The sequence below is a fragment of the Anser cygnoides genome, chromosome 3 (genome assembly GCF_040182565.1).
Source record: "Anser cygnoides isolate HZ-2024a breed goose chromosome 3, Taihu_goose_T2T_genome, whole genome shotgun sequence".
Lineage (NCBI taxonomy): Eukaryota > Metazoa > Chordata > Aves > Anseriformes > Anatidae > Anser > Anser cygnoides.
In genome coordinates, this window is record NC_089875.1 from 59830548 (window position 1) to 59858496 (window position 27949).

Consider the following 27949-nt stretch of genomic DNA (forward strand, 5'->3'; position numbering starts at 1 on the left):
CTGCTAACATTTGCTTTCAAGCAATACCTGTTAACGCCCCCAGTCACCTGGGGGCTGGCGAGCACAGTGCAGATGGCGATTGCTGTGCACCGCAGTAGCAGAGGGCAGCGAATTCCTGCCAAATTGCAGCAAGAAGCCAACTCTGTTAATTTTACACAGCAAAAGCGTGCAGGTTAAAGAATATGAAAACATAAGCAAAAAGTAGCGTGCACAGCTGATGGGATACATAAGTATTGAAAGAATTTTGTGTTGAAGTGGTCTTTAAAAGAGCGTGCACATACTTGGAGCCTATAAATACCTCCACACATTTTTCAGTGGTTTAAGCTTAGTAACGATTTCACATTGTTTAAGTATAACATTACCAGATTCGTACTGTCCTTGCTTGTCACTCGTCTACATTGGCATTTTTTCTCCCCCAGCAGCATTTGTGCAGAAGACTGGTGTTGCTTCTGGGGAAATGCCATAAACTTTTGGCAAATGGGAGACCTGCTTCCTGGGAAAGCACATTGCCTGGCATTAAGAGATGGAAATTTTATTAATTCTTTTATTCAAAGTCCTGCCACAGCTGTGATCTTGCCTGTGGTTACTGTCTGGTGAAACAGTCTATAATTACCCCAGGCATCTTAGTTTAATGCTATCCCAGTGTTGCCTGACTTCCAGTCCTCTAGAGCATCCCACTCTTTTCTATCTATATTTTAAAAAATTCAGAAAATGTTTCTGGTACTTAAAGCTCTCGTGTAACTTACCTGGACCTTCAGATTTGAAAATATTTTAAGCTTAATTGCTGGTCTTATGCAGAGGGATTACAAACGCAGGTCTTATTTAGTCTAGCTGGTAGCTTGGGAGGTAAATATCACAAGGAGGGAGGAAACCTGCTCAAGTTAAAGGACTGTATTGGCACAAGATGAATGGTTATGAGTGACTTCTGGATTAATTGAAGTCAGACATTAAAAGGTCCCAAACCATCTGAGGAGGGAAGTTGTGGAACAGACTTCCAAACAGGATAATGTGGACAAAGAAGTGTTTTTAAGATGGCTCTTGATAACTTTCGGTAAAGTGGAAGTTAGAATTTGTAGAGCCCCATAAGTGGAGTCTGTGGCAGAGGTCGTTTGGCTACCTGGAGGTCTGGGGACTGTGAGGGCCAGGAAGAACGATCTCCTCACACGCTTAATTGCGGTGTCTTTGTGGTGTTCTGCCGCACTGGAGGCCAGGCGGGGAGGAGGGCACGGCACAGGCCCTGCTGGCATCAGGCCCCGCTGGCATCGGACTGCCTGGCAGGCGTTCGGGCGCTCCCCTCACACGGAGCTACAGGTGCTGCTGGGGCAGAAATCCTGCCAGCTCAGGCTGGTCGGGCCCGATGGGCTTCTCCTCTCTTATTCTAGCACTGGGTGCACTCTGCCTTCCTTAGGAGTTGTATTTTACAGATTGCCGGCTCTTGCAGGGACCTCGGACCTCGCTGACACCCGTCAGTTGTCCCTTGCCCTTTACTCGTGACGCGCTGTAGTTACACAGGTGGCGAGGCACCGCAGTGTCTTTCTGTAGGCCGCCTGTTACAAGGCCTTTCTTGGCCTGGGAATCCTCCTAATCCAGAGATCTGTTAAAACTCTCTTTCCAGCACAGCATCCTGGCCCCTTTCCGTTTCCAGTTTTTTAATCCATCCCCATTCTCATTTAAATCCATCGGTATGCTTTTTGTCACGTTTTCATACGTCAGGTGAATTCAAGAGGTTTTTGTAGTTGCTGGCAACCAGGAGGCATCACTTGAGCAGTAGCACGCTGTGGATAGCTGTCCTTCCCCATGCAAACCGGGTGCCTGCTGGAAAACAGGCAGCTCGTGGAGACACCAAAGGAAGAAGGGTTAAAGTTGGTTTTAAATTTCCCTCCTGGCAGCACGCTGGGACGGAGGGAGGGAGAACTGGGAACCTGCATGGAGTGATGAAGGTTGTGGAATTATGACTAGTAGTTATGTACTTAGTACCTTAATTAGAATTTTAGAAATATATATATATATTTTTTTCACATTCCTGTTATACCGCTACATTTTGAGAATTTTGGAAAAACAATTTTGAAAAGGTGAATGAAAGCTGTCAAGTTGTCTTGGTTTCTTCATTACCTTCTGAAGGTCTGAAAGCAACACTTTCCTGTGCCATGGAGTTTCATTTTACGGAACTGTTCCTGTGTGCTGCTGTGTGCTGATTTCTAGGTGGCAGCAACAATCCTTGGCAGGATTGAGGCCAAGGATGTACTTAAGGGGGGGGCGGGGTGGAGTTGGACTATTTTACCTGCTCAAACAATATTTGGAAAACAGTTTCTGATTCTTTTCAGAGCCTTATTTTCCTTAGTCCAAGTGTCCAAATTGTATTGTTGTGACCCTGCTCATGCCCTGTAGCAGTGTGACTGGCGAGGACAGTGCCACTGCCACGCAGCTGTCCCGGGACCGCTGCCATGAGGTATATTCAACCCCGGTGGGCCAAGCAGCTTGTAGCTCCAAGGTCTCTGATGGCTCCTTGTGGTGCTTTCCTGAGGAGAGGTTGCTCTGCTTATCAGACTCTACATAAGCACGAGCTCATGTGGATATGTGGGCTAATCACTTCAAGTTTGCGAAAGCCATTTGCATTAGGAAATTTACATTTATGTTTACATTTAAAGTAATAAAACACACCACAGATTCATCACTGGAACTGAGAGAACCTGATTGTGTAGAAGGCGTGACGGAAGTATCATGAAAATGCAGTTTCTTGAAGGCGAGATTCCTATGGCTGCCAAGTGCTAAGTAAACAGCCAGTGTGCTCAGCCGTTGTTTGGATAATTCTGTGGATCTTTTTTAAGGGATTAAAATTTTTGCTGCTGTTTTTCTTAAAATTTTGGAGCTGAAATAACTCTTTAGTTTTACGTTGGAAATATCAGAAGACCCCAGATAACCCAGGCTTGCAGATCAGTATCAGTGAGAGAACCAGTTTTCCTGCATGCACAGGAGTGCCTGGAAACTTTATCCACAAAAACTCAACAGTGGGCAGCTTGAGCCAGCCCCTTGCTATCTTTGTGGGACCCCGGTGCTTTTTGTCTTTGCAATAGTGGCTGCAGAGAGAAGTTTCCCCTCATCCTCTAGCTGGAATTTCAAAGAATAGAAACTCCTTCTTGATTTCAACTTGAAATCTACCTGGGATGTAATTAAGTCTGTAGATTTTGAAACATGGCTTTCTGTTCTTGCTTTCTTATACAATATAAAGAGCTGTTATGCTGTTTATTGTTTTATATGGTGAAAAAAAGTCCATATGTCCATCTTACGTCCATCTATATTTTGATTTTTTTCTGGCTCCTTTTCTTAATGGATTATTTTTAAATCGGTTTAAAATAATTTTACTTTTCCACTAAAAATTTGAAACCTAGTCTTGAATTATCCTAATTTGTGGGGCTTTATGGTCATTTTTCTTTAAAATTAAATCTATCGGGAGGGACAAAATACATGTAAAAGCTGAGTGACTCTTTTGAAGAGCAGCAAAGTGTATAATGATTTGTTCAGCTCCAGACTTACCTTGATCAATAGTCTGAGGAAGATGTATTTTGTCAAAATCTGTAATTCCATAACACGTAATTCTGAAATTACCAGAAGCACAGACTTGGAAAATTATATAAATTTACAGTGTCATGATTTGTGTTTTTGATGTGGGCAAAGATACATTTTGCATTGCTCAGTCAGGGATGTTGAATACAAAATTCTTCCCTGACCCAATAATGCCTGCATGTGGGGAGAGTAATCTAGAGGGGGTCTTATTTTTGAGGATATTGCTTGGAATTTTAGAATTATTATTATTATTGCTACTGAACAGACAGAAATTGAAACCCATAGACAGCGGGATATATTAATTTGTGTGCTGACTGTGGCAGGTACACAGATGGCTGCCCTTCCCAGACGATTTTGTGAAGCTCACCATTTCACTTGAGTTCTTTTGCAGAGCAGTAACTTGAGGTGCCAAAAAAGAAGGGCGCTGGTAGGCTGGAGCAGCTATAGCACTTGTGTTTAATCGTTTTGTTGCCAAATCAGATACTGTAATTATAAGAACAGTTGCCTTCAGCCAGTAACTGTGTATTCTGCATGAAACAGCACTCCAGAAAGTCTGCTGTAGAAGATACAAAAGGGACAAATCACTTTGCTTTTTTTTTTTTTTTTGTAAAAAAAAAAAAAAAATCAAGACTATATAATTGATACTAAAAGTTTACATAGTATATGGATATCTTATTGATCCCTGGACTCAAGAAGAACATTCTTAGGGTGTAACTTTGTCTTGGATTGAAATACTGCTACTTTGTACTGCTCCTCATTAACCTAATCTTTCCATGGTAATGGCCACATATTTTTGTCATTACTCTTTCTTATGGAATTTGATGCATTCCTCTGCCATGATCTGTAAATCCGAGAGTTTACCTACTTTTTTTAAAAAGCCTTTGTGTGACCTGCTGTAAAGTAAGCAGGCTGTATCTAGGCATAACTCCTAAGAAGCTAATTCTAACTGGCTTATCTCGCATAAATACAGTTTGCAAGCAAATGTGATGCCTTAGATTAAAAATTTCGTACCGACCCATTCCAGGTTAATGTGATGATATTTGATATAAAATATTGGTTTAGCTCTTTCAACATGCTTCTCTTTGCTGAGGTGCAAGCTTTCCTTAGGCTGCGGGCAGAAGCGTGCGACGGGGTTACTTTTCTCATTGGCTGTGCGTTTAAAAATAATGAAACTACCTTATCTTAATCAGCCAGCGACGACTATGAAAAGCTACGCCCACAGTAGCAAGTGCCACGGGAAGAGGGCGCGTAGCCTGGAGCGGCGGCTGTGAGGTCCCGTGGGACGGGGAGGTGGCGAGGGCCGCGCTGAGAGGGACACCCAGAGCCGAGCGAGTGTGCGGCCGAGCTATTAGCAAAACCACGCTTCTTTCTTCCTTTAGTGTGAAGGCTAAGAGCGTTTTTCTGCGCCGACCTCCTCGAGGCATTCTGGCGTGCAGAAAATGAGACGGTTGTAGGAGCAGCCACCAAAAACTGACCTCTCTCTATAGGGCTTTGGATCCGTTCAAGCTCTGGGCTGTGCCTGTGGCTGAGGCAGGCCTCGTTGCGCCTGCCAGCGGGAGGTGGCACCGTGTGTGGAGGTCAGCAACATCATCAGTCCCAGGCCGAGAAGCTCCCCTCCAGAAGGACGTGGGCTTAGGGGTTGCAGCCTTTGGACGGAGGGCTTTTGGTGGAGGCTTTTGTGAAGCAGCACAGGTTGCTTTGTTTTTTATTGACCCCTCCCTTCCTCAAGTGTGAAGTCCCATGTTTCGGTGAACTGCTGGGAGGAAGGGAGGTCGCTGCTGCTCCATGTCCCCCTTCGGGCTTCTAAATCTGAAAGAATGGTGAGAGAAAACGGGTCGGGAAGGTGGCTTTCTTTCCTTCTCTGTTACCACGGTAATGAGGCTAATAAGCAGAGCTGCTCTGGGCAATCCTACCACCACTGTGAGCTGCCATCAGCACGGGCTGTGAAATCAGCTCCCAGCGCTGTGCCTCCTCCTTTTGCACGGCGCGTGGGCCTGCAGTGCTGCCTGCGTGGCCCTCCGGGCTGGGAGCCGCCTGCTCCCCCAGCTTTTGGTGGGTCATCTCTTGCTCCGTGTTTTCAGAAATGTGGGACCTCGCCCCTGAAGCCAGGAATTGCTTCCATCTGTCTGATGTCCCCGTCCTCGCGCCCAAGGGTGCCTTGCCCCCCTTCCCAGAGGCAGTCCGCTTCCCAAAAGGTACCACCCCAAACGCTTCAGCTCAGCAAAAGCCTCGCTTCCATATGGCGGCAGAGCTAAACCGGCAAAGAACAGTAAGATTTGTCTGATCTACCTGCTGCTTTCACTGCTGGCTTTATTTGCTTTCTTGTTTGAATATGATCAAGAGTTGATATCAAACAAAAGACACTGTTTGTTGCTCTTAATCAGGCTTTCAAATTGAAAGATGAACAATTGCAACACACAAGTGTATTTTTAAGTGCCCAGGGACTGCCAGTAATGTAATACATGTGCTTCTTCTTCTCCAGCGTCTTACACATATGCCATATCTAAAAATACTTATTGGATTAAAAATAATTACAGAGCGTTATTACATAACAGCAAAGGAAAAATGAAATTAAGGTATAAAAGCGAGAGTCATGGGTGTGCTGAGAATTGCTGAGGCAGGGAGATACGGGAAGGCTGTTCCAGATTATAACAGCTCAGCACAAGAGGTTTGTATATAAGGAGGCAGAAAAGGGCTGTTGTTGGAAGCAAAGATATCAAAAGTATGTGGAGCAATCTCTGCATGGTTTTAATGGGAAGCATGTTAATTTTGAGCTCAGAGTGAAGACAAAACCAGAGGAGCTGTTTTGTGAATAGGGATGGAGCTGGTAGAGAGCGCCAGAAAGAAACTTCTGTCAGGAGCGTTTTTTAAAGACGTTTCTGCTTTTCACAAGGGCATTGATTCTTTACATTTCTTGTTTTTACATTTTTTTTTGTTTTCTGTCTTCCTGTTGTGTCGGAGTTGTATGGGTCTGTGCTGTGTGGATGGCTTTGCAGGTTCAGTGCCGTGCAGAGGACTGAGCTTTGCCCAGGGGTGGCACCCAAAAATTGCGGCTGGCAGTTCTGACACCAGGAGCCACAGCAGCCTGCCTTCAGGGGCTGGCATCCAGTCTGTCAGGCGCAGTTGCCAGCATCTCTTGCCATAGCTCTTTACAAAGTGCATTTTGTTGGCAGTGTCGCTTTTAGTTGCCATGCCATTCAAGCTCTTTCAGCTGCACGTGCCTTATTACTTACGTCCTTAAAAAAAAAAAAAAAAAGTTAAAAGATTGATGTATGCTGTACAATAGCAAGCATCTGATAAAAATAATTCCATGAAAGTATTCAGGGACGGTGCTAATGCCAGGGAATGTGAACGTGGCCGTGTGGAGAGAGCTTTTTGAGCAGCGTGAAGCTTGGTGTGCATCCTGGCTGCAGGGCGGCCGCCCCTCCCGCGGCCCCTTCATCTCCGGTGCTCATTGATGTCTCTCGGTATTGTAAGAGCTCTTCAAATGTTTGACTTGCTTCAGAAACTGTAAAGCTGGTACATCCTGCTCCCTTCCTGTTTGACATACTCATTTTCAGTTAAAAAACGAATTACAATACCTCAAGGGTTTGGGTTTTTTGTTTTTCCTTTCTTTGTGAAATTCTTCAGCTTTTGTCTACTCTTGTGTGTTTAACGAACGTGAGTCAGGGCTTCAGATGCACTATTTTGTTTGCTTGTTTGTTTAAAAAGAACTGTAACTACAATTCAACCCCCCAGCTGATCAGCTGAAAAGCCCAGAATGCGTCAACCCTCTGCAGTTATAAATAGAGTCGCTGTCTAATGAGGGCAGAGTTCATCCCCGCGGATTTCTACCACCTCCTTTTAATTTCGCATGTGGCTGCTGGGCTCGCGTTGGAAATTACTGGATTTGATGGTTTTGTTTTGTTGGGCATGGTGATGATAGAGGCGCTGTTATTTTACTACATTGTGTATATTACATTTTTTCTTCTACACAGAGGATCTGCAAATTGTACATAAAGACCAATGATCAAATTTCTCATGTGGCATATTCAGGAGGATTATGTTGATATCAGGGTAGGACTGCCGTGCCCATACTTTGTGATTCCTAATCCCCTGTGTTTCCATTATGCACATCCTGTAGGCTTTTAAAACTCCTACATGTAATAAGTCATCAGTATCTCTGCTGGTTTCGGAGGTCAGGAGCACGTAGGCATGTCTAATGAGAGGGCTGATGTTTTCTTTGGTTGTCTTTTTATTTTGTTTCTTGTAATCACCAAGTTAGTCGCAGTTTTGGGTGTCCATCAAACTCTTAACCACCTTTTTTTCTTCAGACCAAATGTTGTTTCCAGTATAACGTAATCAATTTGCTCTCTAATTATTCAAACTCTCCCTAACAGAGCCTGAGAGGCTGTAAAGAGATGGTTTAGCAAACATGAAATATGCTGATAAAAGGATGCATACGCGTGTCTAACAATCTGCTCAGAACATTTGTACTTGAATTACTAATAGTTCAATTTCTAAACAGTGTGAAAAATAATAATAAAGGAAATAAAATGCTATTTGGGGAAATCTTTATATTAATAATAGCTCAAGGCTGAGAAAATGATCAGCCTCACTTCTGTGATTTTTAGGAAAATAGAATAAAACAGCCCTTTAGCTGAAGTAGACTATGTGAAGTTCAATCAGAAGTTTTATGGTAAGATTTCAGGTGCAACTTTGACTCAGATTATTGCTCCATATGTTTACAGCATAAAATAATTGTTTTTATAGGTTTTTTGTTAAGGTTGGCAAGGTACACAATGCCTTTCTCACATGAGAACGGTACATCCTCTTCCTAACTCGTTATGGTTCCTCCTTTGCTAATAGCTGAGATCACAACCGTCATCAAACCTGTATCATGTATGGTACCAAGGCCTTCCAGACACCAGGGAAGAACAGACTTATTCTTTAAATAAAAAAAAATTGTGTGGACATTAATGCCTGCCATATGGTAAATATACTTGTTAAACTGGATTTCAGCCCTGATCCCATTATCGTGTGTCAGCCTTCCTCCGTGAGCATGCATTGAAAACATGGCTAATGGAGTATTTCTGTAGTCTGGAGAAGTGCATGTTAAACGTTATTGGGTCTGCAGGCCAATATGTTATCCTGTGTCATCTTGTTAAGTGCTTGGGAACATCTCAGTCTGCTGAACACGGAATTTTGCCTTTTTCCCCCATCTTATTGTACCCATGTTAGCATTGCGTGTTACAGAGCAGCGTTGGTTTGAGGTGTATGACTACACCTCGCTTTCATGTCAAGTGACAGTTGCATGGCGTTGTGATGACATCAGCTTGTGAAATACAGTTTGATAACATGATTTTGAGTTGTTAAAATAAAAAACCTAGCATAAATACAACTGTATACTTGCCTCATAAAAGACGTTTCTGTCTGCGGGCCATGCAGCAGAAATAAATACAAAACACCAACACTCCCTTCTGTCAATTTTCAGAACTTCTGTGCATGTTTTAGACAGGGACTTTTCCCAGGACAGGGCTTGTTTCATCCCTGTTCATTAAAGTTTTCTGGCACTCGTCATTCTAAGACGTGTTTTCATCAATTGGCAAGTTTGCTGAGATTCAACCCTGTGAGGTGTCTATAAAACATTATATAGTGGAAATACTTTGTTCAGATCACTGTGCAAAGTAGCAGAACGTTGAACAAAACCAAACCAAAATGAGCCAGTTTCTGGCTGGCTTTCTACACTTCGCCAGCACTGTTGACTCAGTTTTGCAGATGATCTGTGCTGGGTGGTGCTGTGCATTTTGCATGCCTGAATCCGGATGCCACCCTGGTGCGGTGCCCGCAGGCAGCCTGCGTGCACACGCTGTGCCTGGGATGGGGCAGGAGATGCAGGTGGCAGCAGGTCTGTGTCTGACTTTTTTTTTTTTTCCCCTAACCAGGGATTTTTCTGCCCGAAAGTTTGTTCTAGATACCAACCAGACAGCAAAAAAAACCCTTTTCTAAAATACATAAGTACTTACATGACACTACTGTAGAGCTGTAGCTTTGATGACTGGTATGAGTTGAGACCAGAGCATCTATGAAGAGGAGTTAAGGAGGCAGGCCAAGAGTCAAATAATATCAAGTCAACCCGAACTTTAAAAAGTTGCTGAGGGCGCACTGTACAGGGCGCATGTCTCTGTGCTGTTTCCCTTGCTGTCCCAGTCTGAGCGTGCCACTGAGCTGGCTGAGCAGCCCAGGAAGGGCGCGCTTCCCGAGCCCTGAAGGCAAACAGCGCAGGGCATGCGAGATTAGGGTTGGTGTGGAAACCAGCGTGGAGACTCCCTCGGTGGTGCAGTGTTTGGGAGAGGTGCTGCGGGCTGGTGGCTTGTGGGTGGAGGAACCCAGAATACAGGAATTGTAATCCTGGCTTTTCTTCTCCGTGGGCAGGTTCCTAAATCCCATTGAGAGCGTCTTCGTCCTTAAATAGGAGTAATGCCTATCCTCTAGAGGCGTTGTGGGGATGTGTTTATTTATGAAGTACTAATTGGGTGCAAACTGGTAACTGCTCGCTCTTTGTGCTCACCATAAATACGGCTGTAGCCTAACCTGGAAGACACCTACTTCTTCTTGTGGTGGCAATTGCTATGCTTCCGACTTTGAAACGGGGTATCCTTCCTAAAATCCAAGTATGGAAAGTGCAACACTTTGGGTTTTTTCTTTATTCCGTGTATCTTTTCTGCTCTTGCAGCCTGGAAGAATGCAGATGCCCCTGCTGCTGGCCGTCGGTGTCACGGCGATTACAGCCGGTGAGCTTTAAATAAGCTCCTTGGCTGCAACCATCTGCGTACGGCCCCGGTACCTGTTGTTCAGGGGGTGCTGAATAATCGGGGATAAAGCTTAAGAGGAGCAGCAGGCTTGGGCAGAAGCAGGAAGGGAGAAGGCTGGGGCAGACGCCTCCGTTTCGCAGCTCCGTGCAGCCGGTGGTTTCTGGCTCTGTGCTGTGAGGCGGGGGCAGCAGCTGGCAACCCAGCAGCCAGAGCGAGCTGTTCTGTGAGACGATTGATTTTTACTGTTTTTCCCTTTTTTTTTTAAGGGGTAATAGAATCCCGTTCGAAACAGTGCGCAGCACAACCGAATAGTTCAGCTTGCCTGAGCACAGGAGGAGAAAATCTTTTCCTTCGCAGTGTCCCGAATGCGTCTGCTCAAGGGTTATGAGCAGGCCACTCCCTTCGGCTCCGAAGTAGCCACTGGGGACAGCGGGGACATCCTTGAGAGCAGCGGCTGACAATGATCGCCTATGTGCACTGCCTGCCCGCCGACCCGATGGTCGGGTGCCTCAGCAGGAGCAAGTGGCAGCCCGGCTGCGAGGATGAGGAGGAGGAGGAACTCATCCCGCTGCACTCCGGCAGGATGGGCAACGGGCACGCCAGGCTGCCCGGGCGCCTCCAGAGACGGGTGCTGAGCAAGGAGGACGACAACTTCTGGCCGAGTAAGAGAGAGCGCTTCCTCTTTGGTAGCTGGCACGGTCGTTCAGCGCCACGTTTATTAAGGGAAGGCATAACTGAAACAGATTTGCAAATGGGGAAAAACATCCATGTTCTTTTACTGTTTTGGAGGATGAAGGGACTGGGAAGAGTTTTCTTATGGAGAGAATGTATTTTCACTTCAGAGGAGTGTCTGTAAATGCTGCATCCAGTAGGCGAAGTTAATACTGCGTGGCACTGTCTTTGTGCATGTGATATGTCCGTGTTTGAGAGGCCTCGAGCACTTGCTTTGAGTTCAGTGCTGCTCCTTTTCTGCAAAATTATTGTTTTAGGGGAGTGGAGCTGTTGACACGTTGCTCTAACTGAAAGCCATAGAAATAATCAGTGAATGAAAAGGCCGGGAGAAGGAAGAAAGAGGTCTAACGTTCAAAGACCTTTAATGCAGCCGATGAGGACTTGTTTTTAAAGAAATCTGCTTTTGAATAACCTTAGGTCTAAGGTTGTTTTCCCTCTGAATGTGAGCAGAAAGAATTCCTGAATTGTGATGACTGTCTCTTTTTCAGATCTGTATAGTTTCAAGTTTCATTAGCAAATACAGATGGGGAAAGGAGAGAGCACAGGATAGACAATGGTGTAATGCTCAGCTGCTTTGTTTTTAGCCGTATTGCTTGCCTTCCTTTTTTTCTGACCACCTAAGCAAAGGCACCCAGCTGTTTGTGGAATGGTTGCTCCAAAAAGTGTATTTGAGGGTGATGGGGGAATAATTTCATGAGACAAAGGAAGCTTTTCCTACAAAAACCAGCTGGCTGGGTATCTTGCAGCAGGCCGTCTTCCTTTTATTTTATTTTTGTAAGTGCGTTATTATGTTTGCAACTGTGTTGATTTCCTTTTTTCCTCTGTAGCCTCATGCTGATGATCGGACAATGCCTAGATATTACCAGCGATCGATAAATCGGCGTCTAGCCCACGATGCTAGCCCTGGCAGTGAAAGCACGCGCACTTCTGTTTGCTGCGTTACGCTTCGTGTGCAATCACATGGCCTCGGCACTAGAGGAGCTGGGGCTGCCCAGAGGTGTCGGGAAGCTGCTCCTGTGATGCCTCAGGGGGCAAGACGCAGCTCCTTGGTGCCATGCTGGCCAGGGGGAGGCAATTTCAGAGCTCCTGCCGCCTGGCAGCTTGGTTTGGTCCTGGCAGGAAGGTGTGAAGCTGACATTCAGAGCTGTTCTGGTGCCCTCAGAGGCAGCCAAACGCTCTGGGGCACGGAGACGGGAGCAGGGACCATAGGCAGAGCATGCAGGTGGCTCCCCGCAGCCCATTCTTCCTGCTCACACCATCTGCAGGGGAAGGTGCCTGTCCCCCCTTCCTGAGGTTTAAAGTATAAAACCCAGAAGGCGAGCAGGGAGAGAGGGCTGGGGAAACAGAGCAGTGCCCTGGAGAATATTTTACTGCAGTATTAGAAACAGCCATCAAATATATGCTGATGATCTCTGCGTTTAAGAAGTTTGGAAACTGAAACGCTTGGTTTTGTGTGCAAGCAGCTGGGTCGCTCCAAGGCACCGCTGAGTTTCTTTCAGGCCTCAGAGCTGGAGCGATGCCGTGGCTGTGCGAAGTAGAACCTGGGAAGTTTTCGCACAGCTCAGTCGTGGGATTTCGATCCCAGATATGCAGCGGGAGCATCTGCTCGTCCTGCCCAGGTGCATTCATCTTTTTGGTGTTGCTTCAGTATTCCCCTAGCAAACAGGGATGAATTCTGTGTCGTTCTGCTGACTCTTATAAAAACCATGCGCACGTGTGTGGTTGTGTTGATTCGTAGCATAGCACACACACAAGCGGTTTGGTGGCAGATTTGTGGACTTGTGACCTACTAAAGCTTTTAAAAACTGTTTCTGACCCCCAGTGATAAAACTTTTACTTGTTTTAGACCGAGTTTATTGCTGGCTTCCTCACGTTGAGTTTCACTGATGTCTGGTACGATCCTGCGGTTTTTATTTTTTCTGTCTGAATTACAAACCATTGAACTTTCCATATTTAACACTGAGTCCTTTAAGTGGTGAGTGGAAAAATCTGTTGCCCTGCTTTCTGCCTTGACTTTTCTGCCCGTGGTACCAGCACATAGTGCCGACTACCAGCCCTGTCTGGTCGGCTCCCTTTCCCTCTTGTCCCTTTGCACCCTGTGGAAACAAAAGAATGGGAACGCAATTAAGCCATCCGTTACAAGTGTTATTTGCTGGACAGGTCCTATTTCTCTTTGAGATAGGGAGAGTTGTGTTGCTTTTAACCTCTGTTAATGTTTATTTTAAGGAACAAAAGTGTTTCAGCGTGGAAGTGCTTTCTGGGAACGGGTCAAGTGATAACTGCCAAGCACAGCAGGTGATTATTGGCCCAGCTTTATCTCTGGTGATAAAGGCCTCCCTTTGGGGTCCTTATCGAGCGCCATGAGAACTGCGTTTTGAGAGGTTTCACAGTGCTGATTCACTCAGTAGAAAATGCCCTCGGCAGTGTTGCTGCTGTCTGAAAACATAATGCAGTCAAATTGTTGGACTCGCTCCCGTGTGGGGCCAGCTTCCTCTCTGAGGGATGTCGAGATCCTGCAGCAGAGCCCCCCAGCCCCTGGTCACCTCCAGCGTTCCCGCAGCAAAATACTCGAGCATGCGTTTGGGTTGTGATGCTGCAGCTGTGACGATCAAGTGAGCTGGTTAGGGCTCGGTGGTTTGTTTTCAGCTGTAGGAATGGTCTGATAAAAACGTCAACGTAGGGATACAGCGAAGCGAAGGTTGAGCCTTACCAGCTCGGCCTTGTTTCAGCGTCCGTGATGCCATTCCTCTGCCACTCTTTACTGCCACGTTCATTGCAAATAGATGATGTGTGACTGAAAAGAGCCGGAGGTCAGGAAAACACCTTGTATCAGCCTTCCAACCTGGAAGAAAACCGGCGTTACGGCAGCAGAGGGACGGTCACCATCACGTGGGTATTCGCGATTACTGACCAACCCCAGCACTGGTACTTGCCAGGTAGTTGGTTTTCCTGCAGCAAAGCCAAGCTGAGGTGCTAAGCTGACCAGGCCTGGCAGAAATCCCAAGGGTTGTTTTGTTTTAAATGCCTGCTGAGTTGGCATCGGAGCCTGTTGGCAGTGACTGCTGCCGTTGGTGACTGTGACCTCCTCCTGTCGGGAGTATCGCCTGCCTCTTGCGGTGAGCATTGCTGCTTCGTGTTTTAGCAAATTTTCATCAAATTTTATCAGAGTTTAAAGATGCAGTATGCTGTTGCTAACCTAGCTCAACCGTTGCACCCGTCTGCTTTTTGTGACAGTGCTGTTTTAGTAAGGATTTTGGAGTTTTTTTCCTTCTTTTGCAGACGTGGGAGGGAGCCCATTGCAGTACTGGATTACTTCTAATGTTTGTTAAACAGTAGCTTCAGTTATTGGGACTTTTTCTCCATGTTTTGTTGCTCAGTAGCTCATGAAAGAATGCTCTATTCTTTTTCATTCATTGCCCTTTCTAAGGACAACAGATCTGTCGTAACTGCAAAGCCGAGACCTTTCTGCATGATGTGTGTTTTGTGAAAAACGTATAGAATTTGAAAGAATGATAACTAAACCTATTTATAAAGAACCGAGTCGGGCATTTTATTATTCGCTATTTGCAATGTCTTTTTTTTTTTTCCCAAGTTTCTGTTCCTAAAGCTATGAGATTTAAATTTCCCAATTAAAGGAAGTGAAATTAAAGAAAAAAAATGCCAAAATACTTGTGGCTTTGGGAGGCTTCATTCTTTGCCCTCTCATTTAGCAGCGTGAAACAAAGACTGCATCGCTTTGCATCCCTCCCAGAGCCGGGCCTTGCAGAGCACTGAGCAAGCCTTTGTGGCCTTCGGTGGTGTAAGTGACAGAGGGGCTCAGTCTCTGCTGCTGAATGGCTGTGGTGACTGCTCACAAAGCCCGATGCAAGGGGCTGCCCAGCCCAGCGCCCAGCTTTAGCTGGGGCACCGAGCTTGTACCGTAACAGCTGACACATACAGCACAAACAAGACGGGTTTGTTTTCAGGACAAAAAGCAACATGAATATAATTTTTATTGTGTCTTAAAAAAAAAAAAAAAAATTCCCCTTTTCACAGATTCACAGATTCACAGATTTTTCTAGGTTGGAAGAGACCTCAAGATCATCGAGTCCAACCTCCGACCTAACACTAAGTACTCCACTAAACCATATCCCCAAGCTCTACATCTAAACGTCTTTTAAAGACCTCCAGGGATGGTGACTCCACCACCTCCCTGGGCAGCCCGTTCCAATGCTTAATAACCCTTTCGGTAAAGAAGTACTTCCTAACATCCAACCTAAAACTCCCCTGTCGCAACTTTAGCCCATTCCCCCTCGTCCTGTCACCAGGCATGTGGGAGAATAGACCAACCCCCACCTCTCTACAGCCTCCTTTCAGGTAACTGTAGAGAGCGATGAGGTCGCCCCTGAGCCTCCTCTTCTCCAGGCTGAACAAGCCCAGCTCCCTCAGCCGCTCCTCGTAAGACTTGTTCTCCAGACCCCTCACCAGCTTGGTCGCCCTTCTCTGGACTCGCTCGAGCACGTCCATGTCCTTCCTGTAGCGAGGGGCCCAAAACTGAACACAGTACTCGAGGTGCGGCCTCACCAGAGCCGAGTACAGGGGCACAATCACTTCCCTCGACCTGCTGGCCACACTGCTTCTTATACAGGCCAGGATGCCGTTGGCCTTCTTGGCCACCTGGGCACACTGCTGGCTCATATTCAGCCGACTATCCACCAATACTCCCAGGTCCTTCTCGGCCAGGCAGCTTTCCAGCCACTCATCTCCCAGCCTGTAGCTCTGCTTGGGGTTGTTGCAGCCCAGGTGCAGGACCCGGCACTTGGCCTTGTTGAACTTCATGCAGTTGACCTCAGCCCATCGCTCCAGCCTATGCAGATCCTCCTGCAGAGCCTTCCTGCCCTCGAGCAGATCGACACACGCACTTAGCTTGGTGTCATCTGCAAACTTACTGAGGGTGCACTGGACGCCCTCATCCAGATCATCAATAAAGATATTAAAGAGGACCGGCCCCAGTACCGAGCCCTGGGGGACTCCACTAGTGACCGGCCTCCAGCCAGATTTGACTCCATTCACCACAACTCTCTGGGCCCGGCCATCCAGCCAGTTTCTAACCCAGCGAAGCGTACGCCAGTCCAAGCCCCGAGCAGCCAGTTTCTTGAGGAGAATGTTGTGGGGAACGGTGTCAAAAGCCTTACTGAGGTCAAGGTAGACCACGTCCACAGCCTTTCCCTCATCCACCAAGCGCGTCACTTGGTCATAGAAGGAGATCAGGTTCGTCAAGCAGGACCTGCCTTTCATAAACCCATGCTGACTGGGCCTGATCGCCTGCTTGCCCTGCAAGTGCCGCGTGATGACCCTCAAGATAATCTGCTCCATGAGCTTCCCCGGCACTGAGGTCAAACTGACAGGCCTATAGTTCCCCGGGTCTGCCCTGCGGCCCTTCTTATAGATAGGCGTCACATTGGCTAGCCGCCAGTCAACCGGGACCTCCCCCGATAGCCAGGACTGCCGATAAATGATGGAAAGCGGCTCGGCCAGCTCCTCCGCCAGTTCTCTCAGTACCCTCGGGTGGATCCCATCCGGCCCCATCGACTTGCGCACATCCAAGCTCCGTAGCAGGTCGCCAACCATTTCCTCATGGATAGCGAAGGCCACATCCAGCTCCCCATCCCCTTCCACCAGCTCAGGGCACTGGGTGTCCGGAGAACAACCGGTATTGCCGCTAAAGACTGAGGCAAAGGCGGCATTAAGCGCCTCAGCCTTTTCCTCATCCTTAGTAACTAGGTTTCCCCTCGCATCCAGTAAAGGATGGAGATTCTCCCTAGTCCTCCGTTTCGCGTTGATGTATTTGTAAAAGGATTTTTTGTTGTCTTTAACGGCAGTAGCCAGGTTGAGCTCCAGATGAGCTTTGGCCTTTCTAATTTTCTCCCTGCACAGCCTCGCTACATCCTTGTAGTCCTCCTCAGTGGCCCGCCCTTTTTTCCAAAGATTATAAACCCTCTTTTTTCTGCTAAGCTCCAGCCGCAACTCTCTGTTGAGCCAGGCCGGTCTTCTTCCACGCCGGCTCATCTTTGGGCACGTGGGGACGGACCGCTCCTGTGCCATCACGATTTCCTTCTTGAGGAGCGCCCAGCCTTCCTGGACTCCTCTGCCCTTCAGAACCGCCTCCCAAGGGACTCGGCCAACCAGCGTCCTGAGCAGCTCAAAGTCAGCCCTCCGGAAGTCCAAGACAGCAGTTTTACTGGTCCCCTTCCTGGCCTCGCCAAGAATAGAGAACTCTACCATTTCGTGGTCACTCTGCCCCAGACAGCTTCCGACCACCACATCTCCCACCAGTCCTTCTCTGTTTGTGAAGAGAAGGTCTAGCGGGGCACCACCCCTGGTAGGTTCACTGACCAGCTGCGTCAGGAAGCTATCTCCCACGCTCTCCAGAAACCTCCTAGACTGCTTTCTCTGTGCCGTGTTGTGTTTCCAGGATATGTCCGGGAAGTTGAAGTCCCCCACGAGGACAAGCGCCGACGATTTTGCAACTTCTGTCAGTTGCCTATAAAACTCCTCATCCGTCTCCTCATCCTGGTTCGGCGGTCTATAACAGACCCCCACCAGGATGCTAGCCTTGCCGGCCTTCCCGCCGATAGCCAGGCATTGCAGCACTCCAGTCGTGGGAGCGGTCCCACCACGTCTCCGTGATGGCAACCAAGTCGTAGCCTGCCTGCTGCACAATGGCTTCCAGCTCCTCCTGTTTGTTACCCATGCTGCGTGCATTAGTGTAGATGCACTTCAGCTGGGCCATCGCCTTCTTCCCCGGCCTAGCCATTGTTTCCCCCGGCACAGCTCCGACAAGCCTTGTTTGAGCCCCGTCCCCCTTCTTACCTAGTTTTCTTTTCTCTCAGTGTTCTTAACAAGAGATTATCCAATGCCTGTTTTTTATTGGAAATTTTACTCATTTGGCCAAAAAAGCCATCAATACCTTGCAAAGCAAAGGAACTTGTCCATTTGTATAAAAGTACTTCAGGTCTTGGATAAATGACCACCTTTCTCAGTGTCACAGTATGCGTGTTGTGCGTTGCTGCAGGTTCCCTGCATGAGCCGTACAGAGCACACCTCTCTGCCTCCGGGGTGGTCATGAGCTGGCCAGGCACCTGGTCTTGGTCTCCTGTGCTGAATGAAGCTGTTGAGATGCAGCTCATAAGCCCTTCTGAGAGGCACGAGAGTGCTGTGGATGTGGGGAGGGAGGGCAGGAAAAGGAGCGGGGATGAACTTGGAAAATGACAGAATCACAGAATGGTTTGGGTTGGAAGGGACCTTAAAGACCACCTAATTCCACCTCCCTGCCATGGGCAGGGACACCTCCCACCAGACCAGGTTGGCCAAGGCCTCATCAAACCTGGCCTTGAACACCTCCAGGGATGGGGCATCCACAGCTTCTCTGGGCAGCCTGTGCCAGGGCCTCACCACCCTCACAGCAAAGAATTTCTTCCTAATGTCTAATCTAAACCTACCCTCTTTTAGTTTAAAGCCATTTCTCCTTGCCCTGCCATCACACTCCCTGACAGAGTCCCTCCCCAGCTTTCCTGCAGGCCCCCGTTAGGCACTGGAAGGCCGCTGTAAGGCCTCCCCAGAGCCTTCTCTTCTCCAGGCTGAACAACCCCAACTCTCTCAGCCTGCCTTTGTAGGAGAGGTGCTCCAGCCCTCTGGTCATCCTCATGGCCCTCCTCTGGACTCATTCTAATAGGTCCATGTCCTTCTTGTGCTGGGGGCCCAAATGCTGAACACTGGTTAGTGTTGGGATACCATAAAACATGAGAAGTGAATCAGCAGCACGAGTACGAAGGCCCTGGTGTGTTGCCTCACTGAAAGAAAACACGCTGCTAGCCTGGCCATGTGCTGCTAGGTTCAAACGCCGGGATTTGTGTTCGCGTTGCAGCATGGTGCTGGTAGTGGATGGTTTTTATGCCTTCCTCTTCGCATGTGACTAAACAAGAAACTGTGTGTGGCTCTGAGGAGCGCAAGGAGGAGGCGGGGAGGTTTTAATAGGGAGCTCATTAACATCACTCAAGCGTGCCTGGAGGAATCTGAAAAAAACGGGGAGCTCCGAGACAGCTTTTCTGTGGTGTCTTTAGCAATTTTAGCAGCGTGCATCTGCTGTGATTAAGGAGGAGGAGCAGCGTAAGTGCCAACCCAGGTGTGAAACAGGTGAGACTTGAAAGCCGGTGGTTGAGGATGATGAAAAACATAGAATGGAAAGGCTCCTCGGTGCTTCGTCTGATTAAAATTCACGGATAGTAGTGACAGTGTCTTACTGGAAGTTGCTCTTTCTGGTGCACTGTAGGTAATAATTAGGTTTGAGTGTTTTAAGAAAATTAGGCTCAAATCAGATTAAAGCTGAAACCTGACAAGGACAATGTTAAATGCCACAGAAATGACACAGGTGTTTCAGGGGATGCCTTTATCGGCCTGGCTAATGGAGTCACACTAGCAATCCGAAATGGATGATGGTAGCGTTATCAAAATCTATTTTACTGTGCCTTGTTTCTTAGGGCCTCTTCCCTGCCTTCCCCAACAGGGCAGCACTGTGAGATGAAGTGATAAAAGGTAGCCAGGCTTTATAGCTGAAGTGCATTTTCTTGTGCCAGAGGAGCAGAGTAGCAAATTCTCCGATTAACGAGGCAGATACTCCTATCATCCCTTCTGGAGCCTGTTTTTCAGGACTCTGCAGATCATGCCTTCCGTGCATCCACTCCTAGCTGCCGAGGATGGCTGTGTGCCTGCACGTGTCCTGTGGTGGTAAGGGGCTTTTGCACTGTTGGACTCATTTGCAGTGCTCCTGCAGCAGAAATCCTCCTGGTCTGCTCGTCTTGTTAACTGTTCCTAAATGCAAAAATCGACAAAGATTTCCTTCTCCTCTGCCTTCTCTCCTGCAGAGCCCAGACGAACGCCTACCAAAGGAAGCAGTGTGAAGTCTCGTAGATCACAGAAAATTTTTTTTCCTCTCCTTTCCCTAACCTAATCTGATGGCAAATGGAAATTCGTGCACGCTGCTTCATCCTTTGTAGGTGGCTTGAAGATGTGCAAGCCTCTGCCTGGGCACAGCTACAGATCAGATCTGCCTTTGTCCCTGATGCAGAGCCACCGGCTCCGTACTGCTCAAGGAGAAGCACGCTTGCTCTCTGGAATAGCTCACTTCTGCTGTTAACCCTTGGTGGGCATGTGCAAACATTTGGGAGATAAAGCAAACTTGCACTTTGCTGTCATTGCAGCCAGCAACGTATAAATCTGGCTTACTGATACCTTCCAGTGTTCATAAAAAAAAAAAAATGTTTAAAATAATCCCAAATGCCAATAGGCTTAGTGACATTTAAGCATGAGCGATGCTGTCAGTTCATCCGCAGACAAAAGCGGTACGTCTTAATTTGTCTAATTACGCTGTAACATGCAGACCAGCTGCTTCTGGGAACAAAAGCAGTTGATCACACCATTTTATTAATTGCATATTAATTGCCACGTTCATGTTAACCATATGGGAGATGGAGGAATGGCGCGAGGGCTACTTAGTGGTGGAGAAGAGAAAATGAACTGAGTGGTATCTTCAGAGAACAAACCTCAGAATGACAGGGTGCGTGGTGTTAGCGGCTGGGATCCGAGTTTTAGAAGAAATTTGTATTTTTCCCCCCTTGCTAAATTATTATATTTACATCTGAGTAGAAAGGATTGTGCCTTGAATGACGCCTCTGTGCTCATGAAAGCGCTCTCTGCAAGTTGGTGGTGAATTTGTTTGGTAATTTGCCGAAGCCAGGCTTGCTGGCACGTGGCTGTCTGCCTTTGTCTGCGTCTGTACCGATGGATGCACCCTCTCTGCTGGGAGCAGTTAGCCATGGGAGCAATGCTGGAGGAGCCAAATGAAACACAATACTTGTTGATTTTTGTACTTCTTGCAATTTTGCTGCAAACTTGTAGGCTCTTTCTCTAGTCGTGTTAAGTCTTGAGCTGAATTGGGCTTCCTACGGCAGCATTTCCTCTCCTGAGGAGATGCAGTAAAATATTGGAACTTTGAAGCTATAGGGTTAGCTTGTGTAAAATACCTACAAAAAAAAAAAGGCAGATAGTGAGCTGGTTGTTGCTGGTTTGCAGTACTGGATTGTGTTTTAGGATGTTGGGTGTTGTTCTTCCTGAAAGTGAGACTTCAGAAAGCTGCCCTCTGCTTTTTTACGGTGCTGCGTGAATCCAGCAGCCACTCGCAGGGGATGCTCGGTGGTTCTGTCAGGCAGGAAATGTAGGTTAGGAGTACACGAGTGGTGACTTCTCGCCGTCACCCCCAGACTGTGATTAGCACGGTCTGGTGGACGCCGGCACGGCGGCCTGCGGGGCTGCAGCGCTGTAGGTGGCAGTCTCTGCGTGCAGCAGCAGCCTCTTCTTCGTCTTGCCCTTTTCACCATGGCAACTCTTCTTATTTCAGTTGCAAAGTTTGCATAGTACAGTGGAATAGAGAAGGATGATGCGCGCTTGTTGTTGTCACTCCAGTGGTGGCTCATTTTAGAGTGCTCTTATAATAGTGAATGACATAAGGTGGTCAGCTTAAGTTTCATTCCGCTCTTTGTTGTAGAGGATGATGGTTTTCTTTTAACCATACATTTCTCCTTTGCAGATTACTCACAGTTTGCCTTTGGTATAGTTTTCTTTTAATGGTGGCAACTCCCCAGTCAAGTTGATCGATGAAGTTCTGTTGGGCTGCATCCAGTGGCTGGTTGCTGCCTGCACTTGCCCACATTTTCGCTGTGAATTGAGGTTTGTCATTTGTGGCATCCGCTGCTCTGCGCATTCCCCAGTGACAAGCTGCGCCTCCGCACCTGCACGTCCTCTTCATGGCCCGTGCACATGCAAATATGGAGAAGTGATATGGTGTGTGCTAAGGATGCTTCCTAAAACAAATCCAGAAAAGCCCCACCAGGGTTGGCCTTTGGTGTATTTGCCCTCTCCTCCTCTTCACACCTCTCGAGGAAGGCTCACAAAGCCCAGTTCTGGTACTTTCAAACTGATGTGGGGGCGTCCGGTTTGGTGGGAGAAAGAACCAAGGGCAGTTTATCTCAGAAAGGAAGCTATGAGCTAATTGCAGGTCAAATATCATTATATCTCATTATGTAAAGGCACAGGACCAGACCTGAAATATGCTCGAGACGATTGGCTGATTAAATGTGTCTGCTTGGGTATCCCAAAGTGAGTATTCCCATGTGCAAGGCTTAGTCCCACCTCATTGCCAACAGATGGCATTTTGCTTGCATTTCCTAAATCTTTCAGAAGAGTTGGAATTGGGAGAGCTTGATCGTTTTTAAAAAAGGGAGGGGCATCGGTTGGTTTGATTTACACACTGTGCAAAAATAAAAAAGAAATACAGTATTCAAACTGTATTGGAAAACACAAAAGAAGGCACAAAGATTGCACAGTTAAGAAATTAGTAACAAGCAATTGAAAAGTAGAGTGGATCAAATCTATTCTAAGAGTATGTGGTACAAAATAAAGGTGATATTCTTATGCCTACACAGAAACTGGGGCAGAGGGGTTGTGGTGGTGAATTTTTTCATCAGAAAAATGCTTTAAGTGGCTCATCACAATTACATCTCAGTCAATGTTGTAATACATCAATGGGATCTGGATTGTGGGGATGATGCATGATTGGAAAAACACAGCTTGAATTTAGGTGTGCCCGCGGTTACAGCAGTTACACACACAGCATCTCACTTGTTAGCTGACTGGTTCTGACCTGGAGTCGCTGGCAGGGAATAAATCGGAAACCCCATGATGCCACTTGGGCAGTCACAGCCAAGAGGCACTTAATCCGCCTCCGCATGTCTCCTGTGCACACACAGGCATGCGGAGGGCTGAGTATTACTCATTTAAAGGCAGAATTCCCCAAAGCGCTGCTCTTAGGCTGCAGCTCCTCTCTTTGTTTGGAAACTGGTTTTCAATACACCGGCAACCTAGGTTGCTTGCTAGATCCTGATCCCTTCAGAGGAATAAGAGCACGTGTCGCTGGAGACTGAACTCATGGAAAAGGGTAAAAAATCGGTAGGTACTGCGGTGGCCACACGCTGCTCATCCTGAGGGTCTTGTCCCCTGTTCATCTGATTTCTGGTCTGAGCCACGATGACTCCAGTATAACTTGTCTTCCTCCTTGGCTTTAGTGCTCTGATTTGTTTGTCAGCTGTCCTTGGACGTTTCAACAAGGGCTTTCGGCACAGGGAAGTTCAACACAAAGGGCTGCGGAGGCCCTTCCCTGCTTGTAAATTAAAAAATGTCATGCTCCTCCCTGAGCACGCTTGCCACTGCCCGAAAGCATGGACAGAGTTTCATAAAAGCATTTTTCTACACCTGTGTGATCTGCTCCTCATTAAACTTGCAGCTGGGTAGTGTCTCCAAAGAAAGCTTACCACCCCTCCCAGCTGAATGATCCCTCGTGGCTTTTTCCAGCAGCAGCAGCTTCCAGTCGGCCTGGCCGTCCTTTTGTTTGTCCAGCGCTTGCCGGGAACGTGGTGGCACGGCCAGAGCAGGGGCAGCGTGCTGCTCTTCGGCAGATGGTGGCAGCAATGTCAGGGTAAATAATTTATAGCGTCAGGGAAAAAGGCACCCCCTTATGTCCAGCAGCTGAAGGTGAGTGCAAGCGTTTCCCTGTTTGTGATGCTGCCTCGTCCTCTTAGGGTTTTCTTAGTCGGAAGAGGAGTGGGATGCTGATTGCCCTCACATAAAAATAAGTATTTCCAGGGCTTATATGAACAGTGTTTGAATGTCTTCATTCCTGGAGTAGGGTGTATGCTCTTTAGAGAATATTAGACACCGTGGACTGCTTCAGAGATGTTTAACAGCTGTAGCTGGAACTATTTTATGCAAACCAGCTGTGGTTTAAAAACAAAAATGTAAATTGAGCTTTGGTGTGCATTAGCTTAGCTGATTTCTGGCATGGTGGCAAAGTAGAGATCTTGTTAGGCAGCGCTTCTGTCTGTCAAATCAAACTGGGATTGAAGTTTGTTTAGTGCTGTATTGCAGTGTCCTTAAAAGATGTGAAAGACTAGAACTGGTTCTATCATTATCCAGAGGGATGGGAATAAGGAAGAGGCTTCTCATGCATAATACATAATGCAGAATAATTTTGGGAAAATACAGCTGTGGTTTTATTGATTCATTTTCCCAAGGGTGTAAACTTTATTCACATTGACTGTGTTATTGACCTCCCACCTCCTCCTTTACATTCAAACCAAATACTCCCCTCCAGGGGTCAGACCTGCCCTGGAGCCTGGGGGAAGCATCTCTCAAAGGTTTCTCACCTGGCTCTTTCTTTCAAGCTATGTTTAAAGTCATGCTTCCCTTCTCATCTCCATAACCTGTGATGCAAAATGGTGGAACAAATAAAAAAAAAGCATTGGCAGAAGTATTTCTACAACTACCATTAGCAGTCTTGAGTTTTATATTTACACTCTTCCCCTCCAATGCCTTCTGTGTAATTTATATTTTGTGCTAAGCAGGGAAACCGGAGATAGCAAAAATGACATTTTAGCAATTAAAATGGTATCTTTCGTTTTCGAGTGGTGTATGTTACAGCCCTTGATGTTATAGCTTTACTGTTTGTTTGGTTTTTTTCTGACATTCTCCATCCAAAGCAGGGAATATCTAGTTTCTCTAAAACAAGAAAAACTGTGGGGATCTACAGGAGGGATCCTGGAGGAAAAAAATAAAAAGCAGGGCACTTCTTTCCCTTTCTGACAGGAAATGAAGGCAGAACTAATTCAGGAGAAGAGAGAATTTCCATTTTTCATGTTTTCATGGGTTATCTTTTGATGAAGTAGATGGCGAGGCCTGTATTTGCATAATGCCCTCACCTTTTTATTTACTGATAATTAAAAGTCTTGATAGTTGGTGTGCTCACAGGTCCTTCTTGAAGATGCTTGGTGGTAAGACACCTTTTTCATAGTAGCATCATGTAAACCACTAGATGCATTTGTCCAGTGATCAAATGAAATGCAGCTCTACAGCTGTTCATATTGACTGAACGCAGCACGGTGTGAGGTTTGCTTAATTGGGCATGATTAATAACAAAGACATTTGCATCTCTGACTCTTTTAATCAAACAGGTGGTAATAAAAATTTAAGTTATCCACATTATAAATTTCAAAAGTTCAACCAATTAGCAGTATGAATTTATGAGGCTATCCTTTCATTATCAAGGCTTTATTGACAGTGTCTAATAAGACGATGCAGACTACAAAAAGGTCATTTTGAAATTTGTTTTCAAAATCCATTGGTATTTGATCATGTCCGACATCAACACGCACGTGAGCAGCCGAAGACGTTCTCTGGAGATGCTGTGGTACAGATGTTGGCTCAGCTGTGTGCTTAGCAGCTTGAAACAGACCACCGAGTCCTGCAACAGCACAATGATTAGGTGACTGTCGTGTGCCTTTGGCTGGAGAATATAGTCTTTCGAGGTAGTTTGTGCCACTGTTTAATTGGAACATGCCCAGCTTTTCAGATTTTGTCAATTCTTAGGGCTTTAGGGAAAATGCCAAATGTCATAACTGCTGAAATCCATTTATTGTTTGTGAACCTTAGCTTTTACTTACTTTGGGGAAGTAACTGAAAGTTTCCAACTAAGAAACAAAATTTGTTTTCAACCTGCTATGTGAGACAGTGAGCCTTGTTTGATTTTTGCATTAACAGGCACAGAATTGTCTGATGGCTGGTAGTTTTCAAGGATTTTAATTTTTTTAATTTACAGATTGCAAAGTTCTCAGCAAACTACGGGACATACCAGCCTAATTTTGAGAGAGTGTCTTGGAGCTTAGGGAAAAAAAAAAAAAAAAAAAAGAACTTGCTAGCTCTTCGTGCTAACTCCTTGTACCAGAATAATCCATATATAACTAAAAGTATCCCAAAGAGCAGTGTTGGGAGGGGAGGCTGAGATATGCTGCAAGAATTCTTTCTATGACCTTTAAATAAGTGAAATGAGCAGGGAGTGTGTCCCCTTCAGGACACTCCTAAAGAGAATGCAGACTGAGATTAATTTAAGATGTCTGTTGGATATTAGTGGGGATCCACAAGGGCACAGCTGCCAAAGACGGAATTACAGACCGAACAAGGAGACAGTGTGGGACAGAAGTCCAGCAGTGGTGGGTTTGCAGTCTGGTTTTGTTGGTTTCGCTGAGTCCCACAGAATGAATAAACCAGAAAACTTAAGCAAACTTGCTCACATTATGTGGTTTTTGTTTGTTTGTTTTCCCCCATCCCTAAGACAGAAGAGGACTGTCTTTGCCATGGTGCATTTTTAGGGCAAATAAAAGTAAGATTATGCAGAGATTTGCTGCCGATGCTTTTGATCAGTTCTTCAGGATAAGCCGTAGCATAGGAGTGTTAAGGTGGATTTGGAATTTAAAATCCGAATGTTTCCTGGTGGAATGTTAAAAGGGTCATCCTATGGAGAGAGCAAAGGATTCGTCTGGGAGCTGAATTCGCCTTAGTTCAGGAATGGCCAAAGGCTTGTGTCTTGCAATGTAAAACAAAGACATTCAACAAAACTGCACATTCACTAAAAGTTATCTGTTCTGTCTGCATGTACAGTGTGTCAGGAGATGCTCTACCTGAGCAAAGCTGCTGCTTTGTCTGCGTGCAGCTCGAAATTCTCCCTATTCTCTCTGGTGATGTGTTTGCATGATAGAGGATCTGTGGCAAGATGTTTTGAATTGCAAAAGGAATGAATTAGCTTGATTGTGCTGTGACCTAAATAGGATCATCAGATCAATCCGCCTGCTGCTTTTCTGTCCTCTCTGGCTTAGGTTGTGCTGCTTCTGCTTTTCCATCTCATCTTCCCCTCTCTTCCCCCGCCAGGCAGCCCCCTGGCCAGAGCCTGGAGCTGTAATCCCTCGTGGGATGAATAAATGAAGGGACTCTTCTTTAAGGCAATGCCTGCCCGGTAATTGCCTGTGTGGAGACAGGCTTGGTGCTTCCCCATGAGTTCACTGGGCCGGGGGTCTCCCTTTTCTTTTGTGGTGGCTTTGGGATAAAATACTTCTCGTCCTTTGTTCCCTCTCCCCCGTGCATTCTCCTCTTCATCTTGATCGCAGGTCTAATGAATTGCGATTTCCTAGTAGCTGGGGAAGTATCGTGCTTCACCCAGGCCGAGGGTGCCTTGAAAGAAGCCATTGTGAATGGCCTCGCTTGGAGAGAGGAGGGCAGCTGAGTGCCTCGCAGCTTGGGACCGATGGCTTTTGTGGGGGGAGCACTTTTGTTCTCCTGAAAAATGCCAGGAGATGGCCAGAAGTGATTGGCTCTGAAAGGAGGGGGGGAAAAAAAAACTTGCAATCATAAATTATTAATTCCTGTGGTCCACAGGGGTGGATTTGAATCCATTTAAACACCAGCAAGTGCTCAGAGGCATGGGTGAAGGTGGCCAGAGCAGGAATAAAGCCTGAACACAGCTACATTCGGTGTTTCTTGTTGCAGGTGCTTTGTGTTAGTTTTCCTAATAACAAAAGTCCCAAGTAGAAGTACAGGTATGGTTTTTAAGGCAGCATGGGCTTAAAAAAAACAATGGCCTTGCCAAAGGCTTCTTCCTCTGCAGCCTCACGTGAGCTGATTTTGATTTTGAAATTTTATTTCAAGCGAGTGACTGAGATCGGTAAAAAGCAAACACATTGATTTCATTGTGTTGATTACATCTGCTTTCCAACGTTTTAACTTTCCCTTTTGGTTATTGCATCAAGGCTCACTGGAAGAGCTCTTGCCATGCAGTTCCTGGTTCAGTTACACATTTTCCCTTTTTTTTCCCCTCTCTTAAAACAGCAGCAATGCTATGCAGCTGGCTTAACGGAGGATTTTTCCATTGTCTAAATAAAATC

At 46.6% G+C, this 27949-nt stretch overlaps 1 protein-coding gene across 8 annotated transcripts in view; it reads left to right on the plus strand.

The window, feature by feature from the left end:
- Positions 1 to 27949, plus strand: part of NHSL1 (NHS like 1) — a 169718-nt gene that overhangs the window by 87888 nt on the left and 53881 nt on the right. The window contains exon 1 of one of the 8 annotated variants that reach the window (XM_013175532.3): positions 10804 to 11020. The exons of the other annotated variants lie outside the window; for them this stretch is intronic. Within the exon in view, the coding sequence (XP_013030986.3) occupies positions 10819 to 11020 (202 nt within the window). The 5' untranslated portion in view covers positions 10804 to 10818. Of the gene's footprint in view, positions 1 to 10803; positions 11021 to 27949 lie in introns of those variants that run through there. 8 annotated transcript variants of the gene reach the window in all.